General features: G+C 44.9%; 2 protein-coding genes and 1 long non-coding RNA gene across 3 annotated transcripts; 2 read left to right on the top strand and 1 right to left on the bottom strand.

Annotated features, from left to right (window-relative positions):
- Nucleotides 1–236: 236 nt before the first annotated feature.
- LOC140680410 (uncharacterized) lies at nt 237–13,439 on the bottom strand. The gene is made up of 2 exons (XR_012051668.1): nt 13,226–13,439; nt 237–4,634 (listed from the first exon to the last, which is right to left on the bottom strand). It is a non-coding gene; the product is annotated as an uncharacterized lncRNA (long non-coding RNA).
- CORT (cortistatin) lies at nt 3,584–6,068 on the top strand. Its single transcript, NM_001245475.1, is given in 2 exon segments — nt 3,584–3,745; nt 5,738–6,068. Coding segments are annotated over 2 exon segments (312 nt in total). The 5' UTR covers nt 3,584–3,649; the 3' UTR covers nt 5,954–6,068.
- Nucleotides 11,513–15,552, top strand: MASP2 (MBL associated serine protease 2). Its single transcript, XM_072917342.1, has 5 exons — nt 11,513–11,573; nt 11,859–12,078; nt 13,383–13,560; nt 13,791–13,922; nt 15,346–15,552. Exons 1-5 carry the CDS (start codon nt 11,569–11,571, stop codon nt 15,357–15,359), a joined length of 549 nt encoding a protein of 182 aa, XP_072773443.1. The 5' UTR covers nt 11,513–11,568; the 3' UTR covers nt 15,360–15,552.
- The last annotated feature ends 2,078 nt before the right edge of the window (nt 15,553–17,630 follow it).

Raw genomic sequence — 17,630 nt, 5'->3', positions numbered from 1 at the left:
TTATTGCTCCTTGTGGGGGGGGGGGGTTCCTGGGTGTGTGTGGGCGCCAAATTCTGGAGGGGGGAGCAGGGAAAACACACAAAAAAGTCAATTTCCGTTCTCAAAATGCACTTCCAGGCTCTGAGGGGGGTGAAAGAAAATATTAATATTTTATTTTTCCTGCCTGCAGCACAGCTGGGTTTGTGTTGTACCATCCTGGTTGGAATTTTTGCCCTAAATGGGATTTTTTTTCTGGGTTTTTTTTCCCCCCCATTTTCCCTTTTATTTTTCCCATTCCTTTTATTTTTCCAGAGTGTTTTCTCTGGGATTGAACCACATTTAACAGGAGGAATTTAAAAGCAAAATCACTTCAGCCACCAGGATCCTTCATCCTTGGAATTTTTTGGGATCTGGGGGAATTTTCATTTGACCCAAGTGCCTGGACTTGGTTGGATCCAGTCTGGGTTTTGATCTCCAGGCTCTGATTCCAGCTGGAATTTTCAATATTCCAGGGTTATTTCAGGTTATTCCAGCCTTGCTGCATTGGAGCTGGGAAATTTCTTGGATATTTGAAAGAAAAAAAAAAAAAAAAAAAGCGGGATTGGAAGTTTTGATGCCTTTAAGAAAAAATCTGAGAGAAGCTGAGCTGTGCTGGGCATCAAATGGAAAATTAATTGGAAAATACCTGGGAGATCATCAAATTAATTCATTAGTCATCATTAATTAATTGTCTTGCAGCTCCCAGGAGAGAACTTGGAGGGAGGATTTTGAGATTGAGAGATCAGGAACAGCAGAAATATCAGGAAAATACCAAATTCAGGATCAGGAACAAGAAAAAAATCTGAAAAAAATCCAGGATTGGTGCAAGGAAAGCCCAGGAGCTGCTCAAGGAATGCTCGGAATTCCTGCCTGGGCAGGAAAGGGAATTTCTGTGTTCCTCAGGAATTCCTAATTGGAGATTTAGAGGTTTTTAGCAATTTCTGATTTGAGGTTTTTAGAAATTCCTGATTTGAGTCTTTGACTTCCTCACCAATTCCTGGTTTGAATTTTTGAGTTTCTCACCCACTCCTAATTTGAGTTCGGAGTTTTTTAGCAATTCCTGGTTTGAATTTTGGAGGTTTTTACCAAATCCTGGTTTGAGTTTTGGAGTTCCTCACCAATTCCTGGTCTGAGTTTGTGAATTCCCCAATTCCTGGTTTAAGTTTAGCAATTCCTGGATGGGGGCAAAGATGGCTGCGCCCATCGTATCACGTGACGTGGGACAAAGATGGCTGTGCCCACTGTGTCACGTGATGTGGGACAAAGATGGCTGCGCCCGCCGCATCACGTGACGGGCCAAAGATGGCGGCTGTCGGGACGGGGTCGATTTTGGCGGATTTTTGTGGGCCCGCCGCACGCCCTACGTGCCGGTGCTGCTGTCGCGGTGCAGCCGCACCGGGGGACGCAGCGGGGGATTGATTTTGAAGCGCGGGATTGCAGTCGGAATTTCGATCAGGCGGCTGGCAGGACGACTACAGCTTGGGGTCTTTTCTGAGGCGCGAGGGGCGGGGTTGGCGCACGGACGCGGTGACGTCACGAGGGGCGGGGCGGAGCGGTGTGGGTGCAGTGCGCGGTGTCACCGGCAGGGAGCGCTGCGGGCCCGCGGGAGGCGCTGTCGGTGCGTGCAGTGCGCGGTGTCACCGGCAGGGGGCGGTACCGGTGCCGGGTTCGTGTGAGGGGCGCCCGTTTTGAAATGCGGATTAAAAATTAAACTTTATAAGACTTTATAATTATATAAACTTTATATTTTTAATAAAGATTTTATTTATAGCCTTGTGGACGTATGTTGGGATTTATTGTTTTTTAATGGCTATGCGTACCTCTGAGAACTCTTGATCTTTTTTTATTACTTTTACTAATTTCTATATGTGTAGAATTTTATAATAGGTGAATGTATATTTATTTTGTTGATTTCACGTTATATTTATAGTTATATTTGTGTTTAGTTGTTAGAAAGTACAGAAAGAACTTTTGAGGAGTTTTTTTATCTTTTAGTGTGGAAATTTGGTGGTTTTTGATTTTTTTTTTTTAATTTTGCTAGGCCTGCAGTCACTAGACTAAACAGTATATTTAGCAAGCTTAAAGTGGTACATTTCTAAATCTTAAATCTAAATGGATTTTTATTTTGTTAAATTTTTACTCTGTCTCATTTTATACAATTCTATCCTTGTGGTGTGATTAACTGTTGGTTGTATCATTATTTGACTGGTGGGGTTGCTGCACATTGCTACCTGCCAGCTGGATTGCAATGTGTATATATGGAAAGGAAAGACTACATGTCTCGTGCAGCAGTAGAAAATTTCAGGCTCCCAGGGAGTAAATAATTTGCTTTAAATAATAATAATTTTATTTAAATAATTATTTAAAGTGGTTTTCTTTACTCCCACGGAGCCTGAAAGTTTATACTGTTGCTTTTTTAAAACAAGAAAGGAAAACAAACTTAGAAATAAAGATTAAAAAAGGGTTTAAAAAAGTTACAGTTAGAAAGAGAGAGAAAAAAATAAATAGGAAAAGAATGAGAGTGAAACATGAGAAGGATTAGAATGAAAAAGAAAGAGTGAGAGTGAAAAAGAGGGGGGAAAAAAGAGTTAATGCTGGAGAGAAAAAGAAATAAAAAGTAAAGTATAAATTAAAGTACAAACTATAGAGAGAAAAATAAATAGTTAGAAATAGAGAAACAGAAAAAAAGAAATATAGGGAAATAGAGAAGCAGAGAGACAGAGTTAGAAAAGAAACAGTGAGAAATAGAAACACACAGGGACGGACAGAAATGAAGTCAGAGATAGAAAAGTAAGATGAGAAGCAAAGAAAAAATACAGTGAAAGAAAAATGACTAAACCACACCAAAGAAAGACAGGAGCCAAAAGGGGGAGGGAGCAGGGGCATCATTATTAGGGTTGATTCAACTTTATTGAATGGATTTCTAAATTTACTTCAGCAAAACGCATGGAAACAATGGATACAACTACAAGTACAGACACAATCCAGAGACACACTGGTAAAAGTCCAACTTAGATACTATTTCTACTTAGAAATTGTTTTTGCTGGCTTTAATGCCCTGGCTGCAGTGTTCTTCAGCCGTTGTGCCCCACTCCAGCAGTTCCAGCTCCTGTGCTGGGCAGGGAACACTTCTGGGGAAGGACTTCCAGTCTCATTAGTTTCCATTAAATCAATCAAGCCATATCTAAGTACTGGTGGCCAAAGGTTTTACCACTTCCCCCTGAATCATCCAGCACTGGCTGGAGCTCTGTGGGAGCTGGTGGACTCTTCTACCCATCATTATTTCCCAAAGAGAACTCAGCTAAGTAGGAGAGGTACAGATGATGCCTGCAATTTTGTGCCATGGAGAAACAGCCTGTTACAGGAGAGTCCCAGACCTTTGTGTCCTGAGCCTCTGCAGGTCTGGCACATGGAAAGCCCAGAGGCACTGAAGTATCCCACTCAAGCAACCAAATGTTAACAATCTCTCCAAAGCCTAATTTGCCTTTGATATAGACTTAATTGTTTGCGTCACCTACCGGGCTGGGGGAGGGCTATAAAATGGCCTAAAACCACTGTCAGAGGCAGAAGGGAGCCCAGAACAGCTCCCTCCCAGTGCTCCTCACTCAGCACAAGTGACAAGCTGAGCACCATGCAGCTGGTGGCCAGCCTGGCGTCCGTGCTGCTGCTGCTGTGGAGCGTGAGAGCCACGGCGCTGCCCGGGCAGGAGGGACTGCAGAGCACCAGGGTGAGTACAACACGCTGGGGAGGAGCAGGTTAGAGCCAAGGAAAGGGGTGTAAGGGCAATAGGCTGTACCTGGTACAACCCTTCCCCTCCTCTATATTCCAAGGCATTACAATTTGACGTGCTGTGAAGCCCCAGGTTGTTACTGCAGCTTGCTGGCCAGTTGATTTAGGAAAGGTATCGGGACAGATGCCAGAGAGCTGGAATAAGTCTGAGCTAAGTGAAAACTGGCAAAAAGGAGATTGGAGGGAAAGGGAGAAAACATTATTGAAAGGCTAGAGTGTGAGAGAATAAAGCAAAGTACTAGGGAGGGTGAGAAAAGATACATAATTGGTAAAATGATCACAGAGATGATATTTTAAATAGGACTTTTCAGAAGGACAAATGTTTAAAAGATCGGTTCAGTAGGAAAATAACAGAGGAACCATAAATGAAGTAATTACATCAAAATAAAATTGCGTTTTCTGGAGTAGTATTCATAAAAGGATTTATGCTGACATAGTTCTGCTAGGATAACTATGCTCTGAACCAGCGTAGCTCAATGCAGTGGCAGAACTTATGGCAATATAATTATTGTACCAACTGGCAAAACCCTAATATTATAATGGCCAGAGCACTGTAATAACTTTGCTTTCAGTGCTGTTTCCCTGTTTTGCTGCCCTTGCCCTGCCATCACTGCTGTGCCTCTGATCTCTGGAAGTCACCACGTGTGGCTGTATCCGTAAGGCTGCTGCTATTCCAGAGAAGTGAGGGATCCCTGGGGTGGTTTCACAGGCACTAACTTCTTCTTTCTGCATATCCACATTGTTTTTTCGGTCTTGGTGTTGGCTCCAGCTCATCCATCAGTGTGTTACACTTCAGGAGCAGGCTCACATCCCATTAACCAAACTGGCTGCAAGACAGAACCATACACAGTATGAGGTGCTGGCATTCTGTTAGAGATCAGGGCTCCTGCAGCTGCCTGGGATTAACCCTTCTGGGCACAACTGGAAACTTTCAGCTCTACATCCTTACAATAAGGAATCCAGTACTTCAAAAGTAAACTCATTTTTCTTAAAAAATAAGTTCCTTGTGCAAATCCTAGCTGCTGGGGAAAAAAGAAACAAGTTATAGGGGATACATTGATAAATAAGTATTTGATAACAATGAATTCAAGTGTAATGGCTCTTAGTCTTTTACACACTGTTGCTTACAAAATATTGATATAATTAAAAAGAGTCATTATATCTATTATAGAGCATTCTGCAAACTGAAAACCTCAAGGATGCTGATGAACCAATCCCAACAGTCACCACTAGTGCAATGGACAAATGTTTTAAGTATGAAAAATGTCAGGATTTTACAAACCACCTCAAGCTCCAGACTGCAGGCTCTGTTCTTCTGTGTGATGATGCAGCAGTGTGATGGAGCTCAAAAGCTTTTTCCATCCCACCTTCACCCAAGATCAGGCTATGGAATTACATCAGCTGCCTGTCTCCACTGATGTAATATTTTGTTTCAGTATTTGGAGTATCCCTCTCCCCATCAACTCAGCCCTCTCCTTGTTGTATTTCATTCTCAGCATTTTACTGTGGGGTACAGCCCCCTTTGAGCTTAATTTACTATTGCATAGAGAATTGTGCCTCCTCCCTGACCTTCCCAGGGCAGAGGCCAGGCAGTCAGGGCAGCAAAGAGGCAGCTTGGCATACACTGAGATGTAATTAGTGCCTCAGTGAGGGCCTTCTCAGCAGTTCAAACTTATTTGTTAGCAGCTCTTTTCCAGCTCTAACATGGCACATGGAGATCCAGCTGGCTGAGCTGGATGGGGATGGGAGACAGTAGTGGCCTCTGCAGCCACAGATCCCTGAGCTGCAGCATGACTCTGCCATCCCTTGCCTTTGAGATGCAGCAGGGAATGAGAAGGGAGCCCATGGGGGATTGTTTGCATGCTCTGAATCTCGACAGCCATGGGGGACAAGCCTTCCATCCCTCACTCTGCTCGCTCTCTGCCCACAGGAGCAGAGTGCAACCCGCAAGGACGTCATCCTGAAGATGCTGGCGGGGCTGCTGGGCAGCGTGGACGCGGGGGCTGAGGTGGCCTTCCCGGCTGGGCAGGAGAAGGCCAGGCTGGAGGAGGACCAGGCAGCGCTGGGGAGGCTTGCCCAGCTCTCCCAGCGGGACCGCAAGGCGCCCTGCAAGAACTTCTTCTGGAAAACCTTCACCTCCTGCTAGTGCCAGCCAGCCTGGCCTTGCCAGCCCGCAAACACCGTCCCACAGTCATCTTCCTGTCCACCCAGCTCCTTCTCTGTGCCCTGCAGCCTCAGAATAAAGCATAGCGCCTCGGGGACACGTCTGTGCCTTTTGTGGGGCAGCCACGCTGGGGGAACGGGATGCACACATTTTCTGTTTAAATCATGGATATTTTGGGAAAGGGCTTTGCAGCTGTGAGGGGAGCCATGCAGAGAAGGCACAGCCATCTCTAAAGCTGCTGCAGCTGCCTCCTCAGCCTTTGAGGGACGAGAGGGGTGTGCAGTGAGGGGCTGGGCAGCTGGGGCTGTGCCTCGTGGAGAGGATCCTCAGTGTCAGGATAAGGTGACATGCCTCAGTGGGGAGAGGATGGTTTGATTCAGACATGGGGGAGAGCAGCTCCCCGTGCTCCTTTCCATGCCAGCTTAATGAAGCACTCAGGCAGTGCTGTGCAGATGTGGAGTGCAGGGGCAGCATGCCCAGAGCTTGACCCACTTATCATTTGCCAGCAGGTAATTCCAGAGAGGTTCCTGGGGTGCTTTTGGGTTGCATCCAAAACCAAAATAATTACATAACTTGGCTGTAATACTGGGTTCAACAGCTGTGGCTCTGCTCTGGTTCACTCATGGTTTCTTGGTGTTTTCTCAACTTGCCTAAACAAACCCAAAATCAAACCACCTGGGTTTTCTTACACACCCTCTTGGGTGCCATTTGCTGCCTGGAGAGTAGCAGGGTATGTAGTTTTATTTCTTTGGGATTATCGAGGAGATTTTTGAACCCTTTATTTTTAGAACTAACAGGTAGCACAAAAATATGGACAATAGATGTGTTTGAGTTCACAGGTATTTCCTTCTCAAGAAGGCTGTGAGTCCTTGGTGTCTCATACTGGCAAAACAAAAAGGTATGAAATTCAGTCGCTCTATTTGCTTCAAGTTCAGCTAGGAAGTTGAATTTCAGAGCTGTATTACATTGCTGTGAATGGCTGTATATCACTGAGCCTGTCCCCAGACCTGATGAGAACTGAAGGCAGCTATTTTTAATGGCTTCGTTTTGAGCCCTTACATTTCGCTTTTGCTGTCAGTGACCAGGAGGTCACTCCTCTCAACAGCAGCATTTTGGATTAATCAGCAAGCTGGCTGGTTTTGTGGCAGTTGAAGTAGCTGATTCCACTGTCCAGCTCTCAGAGCAATGAGTGACACCATGGCTCTGGCACCTCTGTGGGCTGCCAGCTGCTTTGCTCTGTGTTAAGCTGCATTTTTCAGTGTGTCATTTGCCATAGAGATTTCTGGCTTGCAGGAGGAATTAGAGCCCTGTTTTATTTTTGACTCCATAATGAAAAGTAAGATAATTGCTGGGGGTACTCAGTGACTCAATATATGGGTAACAGGATATGGAGCTTCTTTGCTGTGTTACCTGAAACACTCAGCTAGGATGCAGGGGGTCTGGATTGTGCCTCACACTGCTGCTGCCATTTGCATTTCATCATTACCTCAGTTTCACTGTCTTTAAAATTGGATGAAAGCTCTTGCCACCCACCTTTCTTAAGAAAAATTATAAAAAGACATGTGCTGTATAACAGCTAATTATGGCCATTATTATTAATGGCCTCTGTAACAGGACCAACCAGGATGCAAACACCTTAGAAGTGTTCTCATAGGAATTGCCTTATTTTCCACCATTACATCTTGTCTGTGATCATAATGCTCAAGAAATTGTGTAGTGAAAACAAGAAACTGCCGAGTATGTGGGTGTAGGGATTGCCCCAGACGAAGCATGCCTGTTCAGCAGGTTGTGAGCTGGATTACCTAGTGGCTCCTGCAGGAGGGAGGAATCTGGCTGCTCTCAAGGCTGGAAGTAAAGCTGGAAGTTGAGATCTCTTCCATCCCCACAGATGGCTCCTGTGAGCACAGGCTGAGCGCTGGCTGAGCACCAAGGGGAAGTCTGAGTTGCCAGTGCAGCTGCTGTGGCCAGGGGCCAGCAGCTTGGGGACAGCTCCTCTCACCAGCTTTGAAATCAGGGTTTGTGTTGGATCTGATTGTGCAGTTTCCTTGGTAAGTCAATGTGCTGAGACTGAAGCGATGAGGAAGGGATGTGCCAGATGAAAAAATGCCAGCATTTCAGTCCTTCAAGATGGAAGCTTTGGAGAGAGCTGTTTGAATCTAGATTCAAACCTTCCAGTGTTCTACTTCCCACTTGTGGAAATTATGTAGGGCTCATAGAAAGTCTCAGAGGAAGCATTTGGAAGGTGAAGGAAATATCAACAATTCAAATGCATGTCTTTCACCTCCCCAGAGAGTGTCTTATTCCTGAGCAGTTGACTGGGATGGATGATGGTTGTTGTCTAGCAGTCCCACAGTGCACAAGGGAATAAGCTGTGACAGAGGAGGGAGCATACTGTTTCTCTAGGCTCAGGGCATTCAGCTGAGAATGAGAAATTTCTGTTCTAGCTGTACCTTGGGGACTTGGAGGACTCTTGTTTTTAAGCAATTAATGTTTAGTGTAAAACAAAAAAATAAATTATAAGCAATTTTTACAGCTTAGACCTTGTTGAATTTGGCTTAAGGTCAGGCCTACTTCCTGATGTAAGATCCCTAGCTAGGAAAGTTTGCTTTAAAAAATGTTTTACTGGGGCTGTGCTTGGCCGGTGTATTTTAGTCTCTTCTTGAAAGAGGGGAAGAAGCCAATGACTTATGATTGTGAAAAGCTTCCCACTCCTGGCTTGTACATTCCAGAAATTAGCCAGGAGACATTTGATCACTCCGATGATGGCTTTAGAATCCATCACTTTAGACACATGGTACATTTGGTCACTGTTGGTCCTCAGATCCCATTGCTTTCACTATGACTTTATTGATATATTTGAATAAAAGGAGATTGTCCAGCTAGCACTGGGTGTACTGGTCTGCATTAGTTATTGGACTTAGCATGGGCAGCAGCATAGTTAATATTGAAAGGGAGAGCATTTATGTGATGTTTTATACAGGTTTTTAACCCTTCCAGTTGGGATGAGGCTCTGTGCAGGGACTCCCCTGCTTGGAGAGAAACTCATAGGCCAAGCCACGTCTCCTTTCTTGAGAGCTCTGCCTTTGTCCTTGGCCATGTGCTGTTAATCTAGCCAGAGTCCAATCAGTCCCATGGCGAGAGGTGCTTCCTTGCCAGAAGCTGAGGTGCAGGTGTACAGACAGGGAGCTGCAGCTGTCTAAAAAGCTGTGGATTTGTGCTTTAGGAGCCCAGAGCCATGGGGAGCAAACAGCAGCCTTTGTGCTCTCAAATGTTGGCTTGCAAACAGTGCTCATCTTCATCCGTGAACTGATGAATTTACCCACTGCTGGGAGCCAGCAGGCTGGAAAGTGCCTTATGATCACTCTTCCAAAGGGATAACTGAACCCTATCCAGTGCTGGAAGGCAGCTTGCCATTCCATGGGAGAGAGGGCTAGAAGAAGAATGGCTGAGAAGAAACAGCACTGGTGACTTTCTGCTCCATTCCAAAATAAAAATGGTTTTTCATTTATATTGCAAACCTGTCTAAATAGTGTGTGACCCAGGGGCTATGCAAGAAGGTATGTATTCCTCCGTGGAGTGAGGGAAGGGAATGTCCTACATCCCTTTAACCATTTGGTCAGAGGCAGGTAATGGGAAATCAGGCGACCCTTGACGGGAAGAAATTATGATGTCTGACTCCAGATCAGAAGGCTTTATTAAAACTATACCATAATACATTAATATACTATTTAAAGAGATACTATACTATTCTACACACTTACTTCTTACCTACCTACCTACCTAACAAACTCATGACTTCTCTGCTGAGAGTCCAAGACACAGATGAATTGCATTGGTCACTGAACCCAAACAACCTTCACCAGAATCCAATCAAGCAATCACTTCAGGTAAACAATCTCCACATCAAATTCCACATAGGGAAACAAAAGGAGCAGAGATAAAGATTGTTTTCTCTTCTTCTCTCTATGCTTCTCCTGAGAGACAGAATCAGCCTCAGGGCACACAGCAAATTCTGGGCTGTGGGAAAATTCAGACCTAAGATCAGAATTGACTTTCCATTCCTCTGCTACTGATCTGAGCAGAAAGCCTGAAGTGGGATGCTTCTGAAGTATTTATACCTATGTGAATCAGGCAGCTGCTCAGTCAGGCATGGATTGATTTTTTTTCCAAAATTTTCTGTCTCTTCCCCCTTTTCCAGATAGTATAAAGTCCACATCTATCTTGTTGATAGGATCATTTTAGCAGCTAGTAGGCCATGGGAAAAGTCAGTGCCCTCTTGGTTCTTGTCCATTAGCTGTGCTTGTAGGCATTGCTGCTACACAACTATTACTAGCTGTTATGCTAGTACTCTTCCCTTCACTTTTATTAAATGGTGTTTTCTGTTTGCAGTTTGCTGAATGGTTTTTTTTGGCCTTAGTTTTGTTCATATAATAACTCCTGCTTTCCTGCCAGCACCAGCTTCACTGCCTGGGGTAATGACTTTTGGCTGTTGAAAAGGTGTCCATTTGATCACAGGGTATCTTAGGATAAATTTTCTGCATGTGGAACCCAACAGTCTGTTCCCTGCAGCAGATCAGTTTTCCAATTCTGTCCATTTTCATCTGAGAAGAGATGGACCTAGATTCAGCTTTAATATATCTGGGTTTTCACCCTCTATATATTAGGCCTATCTCCAAGTGTGGTGGAGTAGGAGTTTTGTGGGAAACCTAAATGCTGATTTGGAAAAAAGCAGTCTGCATGCAGGAGAATTAATGAAGCTTTATGTCCCATAGTGTTTGTTCTCCCAGTTGAATTTCCTGAGCAGTGTGAAACTCCTGTGTAGATCCCAAATGTTTAAAAGAAATTTGAATTTTTTTTTTAAGTGTGACTTTTTACCTTATGGCTGTTCCAGGACGTGTAGGATAAAAAGCAATCTATGCTTATGAAGAAGGAATGGAGTAGATTTTGGTCACCACAAGCATGCACTGGATTAAAATCTGCAGCTGAGAACTGGAAGACTTTGTATCTCTGAAACTGATGCCTGTGTGTACTGTAGTGTTATGTCCCCTAAGTATTTCTGTCCTGCTACAAAGAACCATACAACTAGACTCATCACTATACTAAAATCCTGTGATGTGCCCCATTATTTTGTTTTCAACACCTCCGTGCTCTGATGGTGGAAGCAGCTACTTCCCGTAACATGCTGTTTGCATTAGCAGGAATTGTGGAGCAGTTGTTCAGAGGGAAAGAGCACTGCCAGCTCCCCTTGCTCACCAGGGCAGACACAGTCTGGAGCTACCTCCTCCCCCTGCCTGCCTTCCCACACAGCAGTGAGATTATGGCTTCCTCCAAGAGCCTGCAGCATTCCCAATCCATCCTCTCCATCTCTGCCTGCCCCTGACTGAAGCCTGAACACAAGCCTGGCTTTTAGTGGTTGCCATTCCAAGAACTCAGCAGGCTGAAGGGGGTGGAAGGGCGATAAACCTAAGGGTTCAACATCCAGACAAACACAGCAGAGCACACGCAATAAATACATCCGCCCCCAAATGCAAATACGCGAGGAGGGATTCCTTCCCCAAGGCTCACAGCAGAGCAGGCTCAGACAGGAAGGCATCAGAATGAGGTGAGTGCAGTCACCTCCAGCTCTTCTGTCCACTTGGTTTTGTGCAGGGTCTGGAAGGTGTGAGCATGAGGCTCATCCTGTTTAGCTGTTACTGCAGTGACCCCACTGATACATCCCAATTTTGCTTTCATTGTAAAGTTAAGAGGGTGGTGGGCATGAAAGTTTCAGCTAGCACTGAGTGACCTGATTGGTATCAATACAGGCAACTAGGATGTGTGGCTTTTGGGGTATGATCCAAGTTCATGCTCACTCTTTCTTAGTTCATTTATTGTCCCTTTGACACAGGCTGTTTATTTTGCTGGCTGTGCTCTATAGTGGAGTAAGGAGCAGCATTGTGCAACAAAAAATGTATGGAAGGATCACATCCCCAAACTTCCCAAAGGTCTACCCAAATCACAAGGAGAAAATATGGAATATTACTGTCCCCAAAGGATATTCTGTTCGCATTTACTTCACCCATTTTAACCTGGAGTTGTCCTACCTGTGTGAATATGATTATGTGAAGGTATGTGTGGGATGGGGTAACGTGTAGCAGGTGCAAGTTGTTAAAAACTCTGTTTATGTGATAATGGGCACATGCAGAATCAACATAACTCTTTGTCAGATCTCGATTTTAGTCTACTTGTAAAGTTCAGGCTCAGCTGGTTTCTAAATTATGTGTTTATTGAGGCCCATGGGACCAGGAAGCAGATGTGGTTGTCACATTGGAGCATCTGAAACGTGAAATGCTTTTGCTCAGAAGATTCTGATGCTCTTCTGTTGTGAAGCAAAAGGTATGAAATTTTGCCCAAAACAATATTTGAGCATTTTGCTAATGTTACAGTGTTTTAAATTAAAAAGTGATGCTTGACACAGGTTATAATGGAAGACCATAAAATGTAAGTGGTACTCTAAACAAGATACTGTCAGTTCATCTGAGCAGGCACTCACAGCAGCAGTTAGTGGTGCATTTGCTGGCTAATGTGAGAAACAGCCTCAGCAAGAGGAACAAAGATATTGCTTTGGGGAAGTGTTTGGGTGAGCAGCAGTGTCCCTGAAAGATGTGTGTGCTCTGGTCCAGGGGTCCTGTCACTGATTTGAGGCCGTGCTACCTCTGCACTCCTTTTGTTGTTTGCGTGGGCCTGATGTACAATAAGGAAGGAGTTGTGTACGCAGGGAGTTGGCAATCCCAGTTTTGCATCTGATTGAACCAAAGCTGGCAGCCTTGTTCCCACTGAGAAAACACTCATTTCCATGGTTTTCTATGGCAAGTTGCTCCCATTCCCCAAATGTCTGTTCTTCATGTACTATTCCTTGTGTAGGACAGAATATCCATTTCTGGTAGGTGTGTAGTACACAGCTCCCTCTTTACCATGGCCATCATAAACCCCATCTATCAGAACATTTCTCCTGTGTTAAATGAACAGCTGGAACTCTAATACATGCATCACAGAGCAAGTGAGTCACTTGTTTAAGGACACCTTTTTCTATACATTACCCCAGTTGTCTCTGGCTTTACCAAGACCAGTGATTGTCACTGAGAGTGCCAAGTTAACAAGAGTATTATAAACAAAGCATAGCTGGCATCAGATGTTTGTGAGGACCACTGAAAGGAGAAAGGGAGACAAAATTATGGTCTTAAGTCACAGAGAACAGAGGAAATCCTCTCTTACCTGGTCTTGGATGTGGACTGAGCTCCAGAAGCACCTTTTGAGAGCATCCAAGCTTCCTTCCTCACACTGTTAAACACATGTTTTTCCAGCCAGGGCAGCAGGTTGGGAAGATCAATGCTCTGCCCTCGCCTGCTGGATTTGTCTGTCTGTTTTGCAGCTGAGCTCTGGTGGGAAGACCTTGGCTATGCTGTGTGGAAGGGACAGTACAGACACTGAAGAGGCTCCAGGGAACAGGACGTACATCTCCACTGACAACCACCTCACGGTGGTGTTTCGGTCTGATTACTCCAATGAGAAACCATTCACAGGTTTTGAGGCCTTTTATGCTGCTGAAGGTGAGACTGGCCCCTCTTGTAGATGGAAGAGCCATGGCTGTGGTGGGGTTGGTACTTCCCTGTGCTCTCATAGCCTGAGGCTGCTGGTGTGGGGTGGGAGAAGGTGGTCTAATTGTATGCAGAGGGGCACAGCGACCAAAGACCAACCTCACAAAACACAGAGTGGCTGAGACTGAGAGGACATTTTGTCGAAATCTATTGTTTGCCTGATTCTCTGCTCTGCCCATTAGATATTGATGAGTGCAAACAGCCATTGGATACTAAACCTCTCTGCAGTCATCACTGTCACAACTACGTGGGGGGCTACTATTGCAGCTGCAGGGTTGGCTACATACTGCATGAAAACAAGAGGACATGTACAGGTGAGCTCTTTCTAGATCAGGAGATACTGTCCTATCTACAACATCCACTTAATTCCAGTCCTGACAATAATATCAGAGTGAAAGCTGTGGGGTTTAATTTTCATTTTTTTGTACTCCCTGTGTGCCTGGTACAGCTGGGAGGAGGTTCACAGGGTTAGTCAGGGCTGTGAGCAGAAGCCCTACTTTGCAGAGGGCTGTTACAATTTTGTGTCGTAGTAAAATGCTGCACTGGCACTTGGTTTTTGCTACTCCTTTCCACCTCTGTTCAGCTTTACGTGAGTTGAATGGAAAATCAAGAAATGTCTTGCACTTCCCACCACAGAAAAGCCTTCATGGATGCCAGTGCAGCCAGTCTTGCAAAATTGAGTATATCTTGCTCCCTGGGTACCGAGATCCCGAGTATTCTGGATCCAAGTTAGTAGATATTTTGGGAAAACTACCAATTGAGTTTTGAAGTCTAATGAAGAAATAATTAGATTGCTGCCCTGTAAGGACAGAGGCCAAGAAGGAGCCTGTGGAAGAGGAAGATGGTATGTATCATTGACACCAGATACCATAATCCAGGCATTAAATGTCCAGGCATGGATCTCTTGTTGAGAAGGGCTGACAGTGCGAGGTCTACCTTGCTGGCTGCTGCCTGGCTCTGCTCACAATTAATAACTAGGTAAAGCTTCTGTGGGGTCAGGTGTCTGCATGGATCTGCATGGTGATCAGCACCTCAGGATTCCCTTTGCAGTGAAACACATGCCTACATGGGATATAAAGTTCACCCTTTATGGGTGCAGCTTTGCCAGCTGGAGCTAAATCCTGTCTGGAAAAAATCAACACACATACTGCTCATAAATACTGTCATAGCTGAAAGATAGTTTTTGAGCTCCCCCATGCTGAAATGCAAAACTGGAGCTAACTTCCAGTGCTTAAGGCTACCTTAGCATTTGCCTTCCCAACAACAGCCTATTACAAACTCTCTCCATCCATGGCTGCCTGGGTCTGATTCAAGATTCAAATTCCTCATGTCTCCTGAGTATTGGAACAGACAAGTTCATTCAACCTGCCCTTCCTAAAGTGATGCCTTTTAGCACAAGCATATGGATTTACTGATGCTGTAAAGCCGTAATGTGAAGGAGCAAAATGGAAAGCAAAATGTGAACTAGCAGACGAGCAGCTCTGCATTGACCATTCACGTGTGCACATTTATGCCACCCTCCTTGAAAAGAGCTCTAGCAGAGGGAGCTTCTCAGCAACAGTGAGGGGCTGAGCTACTTTGATGGTGGAGATGTTGGGAATTGCTGTGATGCAGCTGATGTGCCAAAGGTCTCTGCAGATCTCCTTCATGAGCTGAGGGCAAAAGCTGCCCCTGTGTCTTTTGGGCTCCTGTTAGAGCTGGCTGATATTGACAGGCATTTTCTCCTTTGTTTTCTAGCAAGAGATAATTAAGCATCTCCTTGCTTAGGCAGAGATGGAGACAGATATGCTGGGAAGAGCTGGTTTCCTTCCTTCCTGACCTGCCTGTTGCAGTCTGCCAAGGGCTGAAGGTTTCTATTGCTCCATGAATTGTCCATGTGGTTCCTTGCCTTTCAGGCTTGCCTGCTGCAGACAATAAAGAGGCTGTAGCCTGCTGAAAGCCAAATGCAGCCTCTGGGACATTCATTTTTTGACATTCCCAGGTGTCACTTGGGAAAAAAGAAGGTAGATCAGGCAGGGACTGGTAAAAGACAAGTCATTGTAAAAGCCCCCTGAGCATCACAGCTACCTGAAGAGTCTTGAATTTCTTGTCCAGCTCTTGTTGCTTAACCTTACACAGTTCTTAAACTGCAAGAAGAATAGGACCACATCGCACCTTTGTTCCCCAATGCTCCTTTTAGATATGCTCTTAAGAGAACTCCAGCATTCCAACTGATCGTTACAGACCAGCTTGGTGCCAGGTGTACAATTTTATTTTATGGAACAATTTTCCTAACTTGTCAAGAGTTTAAAGTTATATGTCAAAGCAGCAGATGTCCTGGGCTGATCCCGTGAGTGCAGCCAGGCTGTGTGCAGGTCACTGCTCCCCTTTGGGGTGAGAACACTACCAGGAGTCAGTCACAGTTTTTACTTTAATTCTCAGCAATTGTAGATTGTGTTCGTGCGAGTCAAACCGTGTAGAGAAAAGGTGTTTTCTCCCAGCAGCCCTTGGCAGTAAGTAAAAGATTCGCTGCAAAGGTTTGTCTGTTGTGGTCCTGAAGCACCACGCCGTGGTCAGAGTGCGCCGGTGCACGTCAGGGTGGTGCTCCTTGTGACACTCAGGGTGATGCTCCTTCGTGACACTCAGGGTTAGGCTACTCGACATGAGCAAATCCTGTCTGACGTAATTTCTTGGACATTAAACACGGGAGTGCCCGTTCTCATTACCAATTTCCGTCATTCACCTACTGTAATCAGGTGTGTTCGGTGCACTGGATTTGGCAGCAATTGTCCTTTGCTAGGTTGCCCAAAGAATTGATCCTGTCTCTGCCTGCCTGCCCTTGCTGATGCCCTAGTGCCCTTGCGGCTACTTAGAGATTTGCTTCTAATTATGTTGGAAGAAAAGAACGATTTTATAACAGATTCAAAGATCAGTGTGGTGAGAATTTTTAATATTCTTTCACTATAGATATCTCCAGGGAAGTTCAAACAGTAATACATTCCTGCTGAATGCAGTGTTTCAGACTATTTCTTAGTAACTGAGCTGAGCTTCTCAGCAGGCAGTTTTGGAAGATACTCCAGTCTGTGTATGCTTACAGAATTTTAAAATCACAGTTGAGGTGATTGTGGTGTGGGGAGGCTCAGGTTTACCTCGGCAGTTACTTTACAGTCTGTCTGAATTGATGCACATATTCACCATTTATGTAGAAACCCAGAATAACTGATGTGAGAGTTAATGTATTCCACACAAACACTGGGGCCCTGGGTGTGTATATGGAAATGAAATGCCAAAATTCAGTGCCAGTGTGAATGAAGCCCCGTCCTGCCCCAGGAAGGCAAATCATAGTGGTAAGGACTGAACACGGAATTAAATGTGCTCCTTGGCTCTGGGGCTGAGCAGAAGGAATGCCCCCAGCCTTACCTGGACACAACTGAACTTTGACTGTGGGATGTACTTGCATGTTTAAGGCCACATGAGAATGGTGAAAAGTAGCCAGGTAGGCTTAATCCAGTTACAGCTGAGAGCTTTCTTAGCATTACCCCATCAATCAATGGATTTAATCTTCTGTGTTGTATTAAACAACACCCAGCTGTTCCATTAATGGTGCTGATTTGTGTTCTCTGGGTGAAGATTCATGTGTGGTGATGGATACTGGAAAAGTTCCAGTGCCTTGTACCAAGCCTACAGTGACATGTTTGTGCAGGCAGGGGGACAGTCACCCAGCTTGCCTAATCTGCTGTTTCGCAATGGAGCAGGTACAGCCCTGTGGCTTTCTTAGATTTTCCTGGAGTACCTTTAAGCTGGTGAGACAGAACTATTTCACTCCAGACTCTCCATTTTAACAATCAGTTGCTATCTTTATGTGATGCTGATTTTCAGAATGGCAAGTGCTACAGGTGCTGTTTAACAGCACAGAGGAATGCTAACAAAATGGAAAATATTATGTCAATCCCAAAGTGTGACTGTAATTTCTATTATTGACCATAGATGTGTTAAATCATTTATTATTGAACAGGCCTTGGTCATGCCTGAGGCTGCCTACT

The sequence above is a fragment of the Taeniopygia guttata genome, chromosome 21 (genome assembly GCF_048771995.1).
Source record: "Taeniopygia guttata chromosome 21, bTaeGut7.mat, whole genome shotgun sequence".
NCBI classification, from domain to species: Eukaryota; Metazoa; Chordata; class Aves; order Passeriformes; family Estrildidae; genus Taeniopygia; species Taeniopygia guttata.
The sequence above is the reverse complement of the archived record's forward strand: the minus strand, read 5'-3'. Positions and strand labels throughout refer to the sequence as shown.